Here is a 10,794-nt window from a genome sequence, read left to right as displayed (position 1 = left end):
TTAGAATCCTGGACCTGGCAGCTTAATTTCTTACTCTCACTACCCACTCTGTCCTTTTCTAGTACACTTACAATAAATAAATAAATAAATAAAGTTAAATAAAATACATTTTTTGGGGGGTGGGGAAGAGAGGTTTTTGCTACAGGGCACGTGAGCTCGCCAGAAAGCCAGAGAGAGACAGAGAGACAGAAAGCGAGAAATCACCCCCCAGGGGGGATGGCCATGCTGCAATCCCTTTTCCATTCTCCTCTTGGGATCTTGGGCACACATGCACAAGCACCCAGCGTGAGTTTAAGCCACTGGGTCTGGGACTCTAACTGCAGTTGACTACATAGTAGTCCAGTGACATAGCCATTATGCCAACTGCTGGTCCCTAAATAAAATAATTCTTTAAAAAAATTGTTTAAATGGCCTTGGGGATGGCAGTGGCATGGTGGTTAGGGCACTGGACTCCTACACAGTTGACTATGGTTCGAGGCCTGGACCTGGTGGCTTGCTTTCTCGCGCTCCTCTGTCTCTATGGTCAAATTGAAGAATAATAATAAATAATTAAATTACATAAACATTTCTTTTAAAAAATTTAAATGGCCCTTGTACTACAAGCACCTTAGTAAAATACAGTCCTTAGCTCAGCTTCTATTAATTTCAGTTTGGGAATTTGTCATTTTTCCTCAACAAAAGAAGAAACCAAGACCTATTTCCTTTTAAAGAATCTCTGCTTAGTTCCAGTCCTGGCTTGTGGCTGAAGCTACACATTTGGGTCAAGGAGTTCCAGAGCCCCTGGTGGTCCTAAGAGTCTGCTCTTGCTCCTAAGTCAGAGAAACCCTCTCCAGTACCTGTTGAATTCATTAGTCCTTGACTCCAAATATTTCCGAGTCCAGAGTTGTACTTTGCTGAAGTGGAGCAAGGTTTTTAAAGGAGGGCTTGCCTGCCTGGCAGAGGTATGGCCAGCAGTTAGGACCAAAGGGGGTGGGACAAGACAATGGCAGGCAACTTCTTGGCCTGGGGGCCAGAGGACACCTGTCTTTAGATAGATGACTTTGAATCTAGTGCAATTTGTTACTGCTGCTTAACACCAGAAGCCTAATTATGCCTTTGCATGACTCTAATTATTGCCTTTTCCAGAGCTCTACTGGTAAAAAGTGGGGTGATATCCAAACAGCCCCCTTTCAAGCCCAGGAAGTGTCATACAAGCTGCCAAACAACCATTGCAATTACAGGTTAACCCTTGTCTCCATGAACATAAGTTACAGAGGAGCTGAGGGGCTGTCTTGGTTCTTCACTTTACATTCTTTCATGAGAAGGTCTTGGGAGCCAGCCTAGCCTATGGTATGTGGCTTTTATTTAAATAGCACTATGCACAGTACTTACAAACAAAGATTCTGAAGCTACACTGCCTAGGTTCAAATCCCAGTGGCTATTTTCAAGCTGTGTGACCCTGATGCCACTTAAGCTCTCTAAGTTTCAGTTCTCTCACTTGGGAAAGGTACCTATCTTATAAGTTGACCATAAGTTACCATACACATAAAGCCCTTAAGTAGTGCTGGTACAAAGTAGACATGTTAGTTATTTTTTTTATTACTCATTGAGATATGTCAATATAGTTCCGAAGGAAATAACAGAAAAAGTCCCAGTTTCTCCTAGTCTTAAGGGAGGTTTCGTCTGAAAGTATTATCATGTTGTGCTAATGGAATTGGGGAGGAGGAGGATTGGTCCCTACATGGGGAATGAAGGTCACTGGTGAAGCCAGTAACTCACTGGGGAAGCTAAAATTGAGTTAAGCACCTCCTTATCTGCAAATGGTTCTCCTAACATCTCCACTGTGCCCCAGGTGTTGTCCGGGTGTCACCTTGTCCTTCCTCTTTGTCTATATGCCATGTTCCTGTTTTAATACCTTCCCTTCAGCTCCACAGGGATAAAGACCCTATCTGCCTTATATACCTGTTTCTGTGAATTACAGACATGATGCTCAATAAAAGTGGCTAAACTGGGGGCCAGCAGGTGGTGTGGTGGGCTAAGGGTGCTAGACTCTTGCATGACCAACCAAGGTTTGATTCCTGAACTTAGACGCGTGCTTTCTCACTTTCTCTCTCTCTCTCTCTTTTCCTCTCTGGTCAAATGAAAATAAGTCAATAAATAAATAAAGTTTAATAAAATAATTGTTTTTTTAAAAAAGTGGCTGAACTGAATGAAAAAGAACAATATGGAAAATGGAGGGCGGGGAGCAGGTGGCAAGGAGGCGAAGGCAGCTGGATCTTACGTGGCCCAATGTGGTTTGAGTCCTAGACCAGTGGCTTGAAAAACACACCGGGCACATGCGTGTGCATGCCCAAAATCCCAAGAGAAGAGAGAAGGGACTGTGGCCTGGCCATCCCCCTGAGGGGGGTGATTTCTCACTTTCCCTTTCTCTTTGTCTCCTTCCAGCAAATGCATATGCCCTATAGTAAATGAAAAAAAAAGAAAGAAAGAAAGAAAGAAAATGAGTGGGGCTGGTGACCAGTCTGTGTTGGTGATTCCTGTCAATCAAAGGTGCTGAGGAAGGTTATGGGCCTTTGAAAGGGGTAGCTTGATAGAGTCTAGGCTCCCTTCTTCAGGGGAGCAGCCAAAGCTCCTCCCTGGCATCTGCTTCATCTTCAAACATGGGAAATCTGGCTTTTAATGATTGATCAACAACCTGCACATTGTAAAGGTATTTTATTAAAAAAAGAAAAATCAAACAAACAGAAAACCGGACCCAAGAACTCTAGGTTCTGGGAGTCGGGGAGCAGCTTAGGTCTGTGGGTGGGTAGGACCTGGAAGACAACAGTACTGGGCCTCTGAAGCCCTGGGAGGAAGAGCAAGAGCTCAGTGAGGTTGACAAGAAGAGCAGCCTTTCCCCAGGGGTCATCTACTTGGAAAGGACAGGTGGGAGGCTCAGCCCCCAGAAAAGGCAGGGTGGGCAGTTCTGGACAGCCCTCGGACCTTGTGTCAAAGTCATCGACCAGGTGGGAAGTAGGGTTGAGTAGCCCGAGGCTGGACTGGGCCTTCTAGCGCCATATCCAAAGGCGAGGTTCAGCCCTAGCTTGGGATGCAGGCTCAGATAATAAGATACACTCCCAAGTTCCCCTCAAGTTGGGCTTCGGGCTCAAGCCCCTCAGCGAAAAAGGCCCAATGGAGCGGGATCTGGGAGCAACCCCAGGGTGGATTCCTGGGAAGGCAGGACAGAATCCAGACTCTGGGAGTCAGAGCGGAGTTCAGGGGCCCTGAGGGCCACGGGGCAGAACTCGGATGGGCCGAGGCGGGGGATTGTCCAGGACAGGCTCAGGCCTGGCCCGCACGCCACCCCGGCGTTTTTGCTTGCGCAGCAGGTAGTTCGAGTACTGCACCTCCGGCATGGCCAGCTTGAGGCAGGCTTCAGTGGCTGGGCCCGCGCCACCGCTGGGCAGGTCATAGCCCATGATGTCCACCTTGCGGCTGGGCTGCCAGGGCTGCAGTTGCTTGGTGCGGATCTGCGCTGCTGGCCTCAGCATTGGCTCTTCGCCGAAGCAGCGCCGCAATAGGCGCTGGCGAGCTTCGCGCAGCTCGCGTGCCTCGCGTTCCACGCACGCGCGGCCAGCGCGTGCCACGCGGCGCCAGAAGGTGGCATTGAAGTGGTCGTAGAGGCCGGCGTCCAGCGCGTTCCAAGTGCGCGCGGCCCGCGCCAGTGCCGCGGGGATGGCAGCCAGGCGCGAGCTGGCGGCGCGCGCGTTGAGCTTGGCGTAGAGAACATCGTCCAGGTCCCAGGCCAGCAGGCGCCGCAGCAGCACGAGCGACTCGTCGAAGTACTCGGCGATCATGACCAGCGAGAAGACCTCCTCCACTTGGCGGATGAGGCCCGCCAGGTAAGCGGCGTCGTCACGCGGGCTGCGCTCGTTGTCGCCGCCTAGGTCGTAGGCCAGCGTGTTGTGCGCGAACATGGCGAAGTGCTCGCCGGCGCGATAGTAGGACTCGGGGGCGCGCAGGAAGGCCTCGAGCGACGCGTTGGGCACGCGCCGAAAGGCCGGGCAGTACTGGTTGTAGTAGCTGAAGAGTGACTCAAACATTGCGGCCGGCTCGCGCAGGATGGTGACGTAGACAGTGCCAGGCGGCATGAGGCGCTCGAGCTCTGCTCGGTCGAAGCGCAGGTGGCTCGCCAGCATTTGTGGCGGTCGCGTGGCCGGGTGCACGAAGTGCGCCGAGAAGTTGCGCGGGTAACAGAATTGATGCTCACAGCTCGGGTGTGGCAGGGCCACGGTCAGGTTGTGGCGCTCTGCAAAGCGGAACAGGATATTCTGTACCGTTGTACCCGCCGTCTTGTGTGTCTTCAGGAAGGCCACAGTCATGTGCTTGGGGCGCGGTGGTGAATCCCGAATTGGTGGGCAGCTCAGGGGGAACAGCTTGGGGTACCTGCAGGACCCAGCGATCATGCAGAGGAAGGTATGAGAGGGATGCAGCTTGACTCTGTTCCTCCCCCAGGATGGTGGGATACATCACAGAGCACCCGTCCTGAACTTTACCCATGTAACAGTAGAGAGGGGGTGGGTGGCAGCCTCTAAGATGACCCCAGCTGGATTCCTGGTATTCATGCCCTTGTGTATCTCCCTCCCCTTGAGTATGGGCTGGACACTTATTGATGTTTGTAAGGAATAAAATATGCAGAAATGATGGAATGTCACTTCAGAGATTACAGCATGAGACTATGGTTTCTTTCTTAGTGTTTCTCTCTCACACTCTGTCCAAGATAACGCATGTCGGGAGATGCAAGCTGCCATAATGTGAGCAGTCCTATAGCGAGGTACCATGTGCAACAGCCCCCAAGGAACTATGGCCCTAAGTCCATCAGTCTGCTGGAAGAGCTGAATCTGCCAAAACCCTGTAAGTGAGCTTGGAAGGGGAGCCCTTCCAATCAAGCCTTCAGATGAGGCTGCATCCCAAGCAGATACCTTGGTTGCAAACCCATGAAAGACCTCAACCCAGTAAAGTTGCACCTGGATTCCTAATCCACAGAAACTGAAACAATAAATGTTTGTTTATAGGGGCCAGACAGTGGCCCAGAGGTAACATATGATGCTCTGTAAGGCATCCCCACATGGGAAGGTTCCTGGTTCACATCCAGAGACCACTTGAGTACACCTGTCATGTGCTTGCCCATGATCCAGGGCTGGCTGAAGGCTGGAGGTAAATTGCAGCATTGAGACCCTCTTGGGGGATGCTGTCTGTCTCTCTTTCTCTCGTGTAAGGAATAAACTTAAAAAGATGTTTGTCGTTAACAGCTGCTAAGTTTTAAGGTAATTTATTGATGCAGAAATAAATAATATAAGGGACACAGGCTCTTGGAGATCCTTGAGGAATCCCACTGTGCAGATATAGAAACCAAGACTCAAAGGAAAAAATATTTCTTTTATATAAAGTCTGGGGCCAACCCAGTATCGCCAAATCATCTTGCCGTTCATTTCTTCTCAGTTGTAGTCCTTTAATTGGCTCCTCACTTTGTAGCCAGGTGGTGTCAGGCTCTGCAGCAACCCAACCCATTTGTCAGTCGTTTCTTTTAAAACCTCTGGAGCCTCATCTCTTTGTTCAGCCAGTATTTTGTGACCACCAACTATGTGTCGTGATCATCTGGTCTAAAGAAATATGACAGTGGGGCCAGCAGATGGTATAGTTGCTACATCACTGGACTCCCACATGACTGACCATGGTTTGAGTCCTGGACCTAGTGGCTTGGAAAGCACACTGGGTGTGTGGTATACATGTTCAAGATCCCAGGAAGAGAATAGAGGAGAAGGGATTGCAGCGTGGCCATAACCCTCGAGGGGTGATTTCTCACTTTCTCTCTCACTGTATCTGTCTCTCTCTGGCATGTTCATGTTCCCTATGGCAAAAACCTCTTTAAAAAATGCTTTTTGATAGTACGGGCTAGTACTTGGCATTGTGGTTAAAGCACTGGATCCCACATGGCCAGCTGTACAACTTGAGTCTTAGACTGGTGGCTTAAAAAACATGCCACGCACAAGTGTGTGCATGTCCAAAATCCTAAGAGAAGAATGGAGGAGAAAAGATTGTGTATGGCTATCTTCCCTGGGTTGTGCTTTCTCACTTTCCTGCTGCCTGTCTCTCTGTCCCTCCAGTGAGCGCATGTGCCCTATAGTTAATTTAAAAAAAAAAAAAGAAAGAAATACAGTAATATAGAAAACAAATAATAATCTTAGCTCTCATGAAGCTTTCATTTTTGTTTCTCAAAATAGAATGTTTGGTTTTACTGGTAACCTACAGGGCCCACAGATTTTGACTCACTCTCCCGTTTCTTCTCTACCATCCTAAATATCATGTAATAAGAACAATTCTCGGCAGCTTTGAGAACACCACTGAGATTTCCTCTGTGGCTGGTTTGGGCTCAGGATAATGTCCACACAGACATCACCTTTAAAACCAGCAAATCATCTGGCAAGGAAAGCTGGGTCCACTCCCACCATTCTCAGGTAGACCATGTAAGAAATGAAGTTGAGGCATCAAGAGGTGTAGGGATCTGTAGGGTTCACATGGGAGAGTCAGGAGCAGAGCTCGCTCTAATCATCACATGAGACACTGTATCAAGATGACTAGCTGGGTCACACGTGTCATCATTCCCACTTTAGACATGAGGAAAGAGGCTCAGAGAAGTCACTAGCCTTGTCCAGCACAACAGTAGTGAAAAGTCATTCGCAGGCTACTGGAAAGGCACTCAGATGTGATGCTATGAGAAGGATTTGGGCTGGATTCTAATCCCAGCTAATTCTGACTAACTTCGAGTTTGAGCAAGTCACAGGCCTTCCAATGACCAGTCCCTGCCCAGGCAGGTTGTGTGGCTCTAGAGGAATGTATGGAAAAACACTTTCAGAATAGAGGGAAAAAGCATAGCCCAATAGAAGCTCTCTTTTGGCAGGTGGAAGAATGGGAAGGGGAGCTAGCTGATTTGCGGCTAACCCAGGGAGCTGGACTCTGTACGACTGTGCCTCCCCTGGGACCCCCACCCCCTTACCGAGGCCCGGTCCCTTACCAGCTCAGCTGTGCCCCCTGGTGGATGAGGAGGCTTACGGTGCTGCACCCTAGCACCAGCAGCAGGATTTTCCTGCGGCTCATCATCTTGGTGGCCTGCTGTAGGCGCTGGAGGATGGGTGGCATGGTGGAGTGCCCACCCCTGGATCAGCCAGGGCCTCGCTACCCAAGATTCCCTTCACCGGCACTCATGGGGGCTCCTGGGGCTCTGGTAGCAGGGCCAGTGTTCCCAAGAAACCTGGCAGGAGAAGGAGGCAGACAGGTTTGCAGTGGGCAGAGGAGATGGGCTCCGGGCCCCAGCACGACTGCTGCAAAGGAGAGCTCCAATGAGTGGGGTGAGCAGAGAGGCTAGGGCAGATCAGATTCCTACCTCCCATTACCAAGACCCTATCTCTTCACTGCTCCCGATAAATGAGTCTTGGGTGGAATTACCAGGTCTGGGGTGCCGCCAGACCTCAGGTTGTAGCCACGCCCTCCCCTTGAGTCCTGTCTCTGCCTCTCTGCCTGCCCTTTACTCATCTTTGTCTAATGCCCGTTTGTATCTATCTCCCCAGTAGACTGGTCTCAGTATCAGGGCTTGACTCTGAACACAGCAGTTCCAACTCAAGATTTCCTCTTCTCTAGGACTTCTTGTCTGATTGCTTCAGCCAAGGATTAGTGCTGACTCCCGTGAGAGATTTGAGCGCCTCAGAAACATTGATCAAGCTTTTACCTCTTTGAGCCACAGATCAATTCTGCAGGTTTACAATATGACTATACTATTAAATACTTAATCCCATTTCATCGTCACCACAAGCCTAACACAGGTATTTTTCCCACTTTACAGATGAGGAGACCGAGGCTCTGTGACATAATATCACTTGTCTCTGGTCACACAGCTGGTAACAGAACTGAGACCAGACCTGCTCTTTCTGGCTCTTAGACTGTGTGTGCCTTTCTCATACAAAGTGGATTCCCCATCCCTGTCCTGGACTCTGACAATTCTGCAAGCTTCTGAGTCCCGAATCTTCCTATCTGGGCTCTTGTCCTGAGGGTCCAGGGCTATGAAATCTAGGAGGGAAAGGAGGGACCTGAAATGCTGGAATCCTATCTGGACTCCATCCCCGGGCACCTGAGACCTAGGTAGTTTCACACAGCTCACGGCAGTGAGAGGTACCTGGTGAAGGCAATGGGATGGCAGCCTGGAAAGGGGTGAGGTGTGGGAAATATAGAGCTGGCCCCTGCTTATCGTCCTGCCGAGAATCTCCAGGAAAAGCTGAGCCTTATCCCAGGTGAGAAGCAGAAGGAACTGGTTTCCCCTGCGTGAATGCATTGGCTCAGGATAGCCCAGTCCTTGGCAGCTCCCCTGGAAAATCAGTTTGAGCAGAGATGTCTGTCCCTGTGCTAGGATGGGGAGGGAGGGTGTCTCTGGGCTAGGGACCTCAGTGTCCAGGTTCAGGTTCAGCTTCAGCCCTCACATACACCGCTCTCCAAAGGGGAGGGGAGCCTGGCACATGCATGTTTGGGGAACTAGGACACCTGGGTCTCAGGAGGGGTGAGGTAATGTGAAAGGCCTTTTGACCATCACCTTCCCCTGGGGCCCTGGGCTTGGCTTCTGATCTCTCTTCTTTGCCCCCCCCTCCCCCATTAATCCCGGATTACATTTAAACCTGTTTGGGTGGAAAGATGTCCTGGTTATGCCTCTTTCCAGGTCCTATGTCAGGTTTCCTCCAGCCTGCAGACAGACTTAATCCTCCTGGAGGCGAGGGTGTGAGGCCTTTTGACCATCACCTTCCCCTGGGGCCCTGGGCTTGGCTTCTGATCTCTCTTCTTTGCCCCCCCCTCCCCCATTAATCCCGGATTACATTTAAACCTGTTTGGGTGGAAAGATGTCCTGGTTATGCCTCTTTCCAGGTCCTATGTCAGGTTTCCTCCAGCCTGCAGACAGACTTAATCCTCCTGGAGGCGAGGGTGGGAGGGGTGGAGCCACAGAGGGCAACCAAGGGCATGGCAGAAGAAGCCCAAGGTCAGCTCTTTCTTTTCAGGCTTGCTGGGGGCAGTGGGGTTCTGGCTGGGCCTGAGTGGGGCAGCCTGCAGGAGGCAGTCAGAGAGAGCCCTTGGCCCCTCAGGAGGCAGGTGGTCTTCCCTTTTGTCATGCATCCTGCCTGGAAGACTTGGGGACCAGATGTCAGTTTCCCAACGGGGCACAGCACTGGGCCCACCTTTGCTAACCTTGCTGAAGCCACCCTATTTCTTGGAGGAATCAGGGTAGGCCCAGGAAGTCAAGCCTGTAGGAGCTACCGTGGGCCTTTCCCTGGGAAACAGCTCCAGCTGGTCACAGAGGGCGATGGGGTCCTGAGTGCCCCCGCCCCTCCCCTCCATAGTTTAGCTCTAGAGAACCACCCCCCGCCCCGCTGAGGCCTGCTTGGGAAGAGGGCATAATCAACGCACTGGACACCATCAGCTCCTGAAGGTGGACACCAGCTTGTGTCTGACCAGTATCAGTTGACAGGCTGTTCATCACCTGCAGGTAGTCTGGTCCATTTCTGAGCTGCCCCTGCTGTTCAGAAGTTCTTTCTGGGACAGTTAGGATCACTCTTCCGCTGGCAGGGCCCTCCTCAGCCTGCTCCTTCCACCTCCCATTCTGCATTGTTGCCTTTGCTGCCCTCCTAGAGTGCACAGAACATTTTTCTCCATGACAGACCTTCAGGTATTTGAAAGCAGTAACCCTGTCTCCTCTGGGTGGGCACCTGGCCAGGCTAAACATTCCAGGTCCTGGGAGAGGGTGCTGCTTGGACATTGGAGGAGGCCTTCCTTCCTTGGCAAGTTCACACCAAGATGCCTCTCCCAGAGATGGAGTCAGGGTAGCGGGAACCGGGAACCAGGGAAGGTGCTGCCTGGGGCTGGGTTTCCCTCTGGTCCTCTGGCTGGCATAGGGTCGGTGGCAGCACTGTTGGGGCTAGGCTTTAGAGCAATGGCCCTGTCTCCTGCCCTCAGGTGCTTTAAACTATTCCCTGGTCTCCGTGGTGTCTTCTCATGGAAAGAAAGAGAGGCCCCCTCAGCCATCCAGGTAGGTCAGGGGGCCCAGCCTCATTAGAACATTGGTGCTAATTTTAGTCATAACAATCTACTTCAGACTGCTGCCTGGTTTTACAAATTGCTTTCTTTTCTCCAGAGAATCAAAGAAATGGCAGAGCTGGCCAGAGCTTTGAATACTGGCCTGGACGCCCACCCATTCCCAAACGAGCCTTTTCTCCTCTGTCTTCCCCACGCTCCAGGGCTGATACTGATGTGCTTAGGGGAAGAGGGTGCATTGGCCTGGACCACTTGGGCCTGACCGCTGGCTGACCTGGAGGCTCTATCCTGACTTGAGAAATGGCACAGCTCAGGGAGGAGGGAAACTCACCCAGGGCTCGAGAGAGGAAGGTGTAAAGGGCTGAAGAGGTAAAGAGGCTTGCGAATTCATGGTGGGGAGATCAAATAGCATTCTACCTCCCTCTTTTTCCTTCCCCCTCCCTCCAGCCTGCACAGGTCTCCCCAGCCTCTTCTCTCTGTCATCTACACCCACAGCATCGGCATCCCTGACTCTGGTCCCTTGTCGTCCTCCTCTCTCCACTACCCACCCTACCCCATCTCCCATTCTCTCAGTTTCACCCCAGCCTCCCAAGGGATCCTGCCACCGGGCCCTGATCACCATAGGGAATAGGCCAGATTCGCCCTCTCTCTCTCTCTCTCTCTCTCTCTCTCTCTCTCTCTCTCGTCTTTTTCTCTCCCCCCAGGGAT

General features: G+C 51.4%; 1 protein-coding gene across 1 annotated transcript; it reads right to left on the bottom strand.

The window, feature by feature from the left end:
• Nucleotides 1-2,753: 2,753 nt before the first annotated feature.
• On the bottom strand, nucleotides 2,754-7,332 carry GAL3ST3 (galactose-3-O-sulfotransferase 3). Its single transcript, XM_006171343.1, has 2 exons — nucleotides 7,034-7,332; nucleotides 2,754-4,404 (listed from the first exon to the last, which is right to left on the bottom strand). Exons 1-2 carry the CDS (start codon nucleotides 7,156-7,158, stop codon nucleotides 3,234-3,236), a joined length of 1,296 nt encoding a protein of 431 aa, XP_006171405.1. The 5' UTR covers nucleotides 7,159-7,332; the 3' UTR covers nucleotides 2,754-3,233.
• Between the last annotated feature and the right edge of the window lie 3,462 nt (nucleotides 7,333-10,794).

The sequence above is a fragment of the Tupaia chinensis genome, unplaced genomic scaffold (genome assembly GCF_000334495.1).
Source record: "Tupaia chinensis unplaced genomic scaffold, TupChi_1.0 Scaffold149501_1, whole genome shotgun sequence".
NCBI lineage: Eukaryota > Metazoa > Chordata > Mammalia > Scandentia > Tupaiidae > Tupaia > Tupaia belangeri.
The sequence above is the reverse complement of the archived record's forward strand: the minus strand, read 5'-3'. Positions and strand labels throughout refer to the sequence as shown.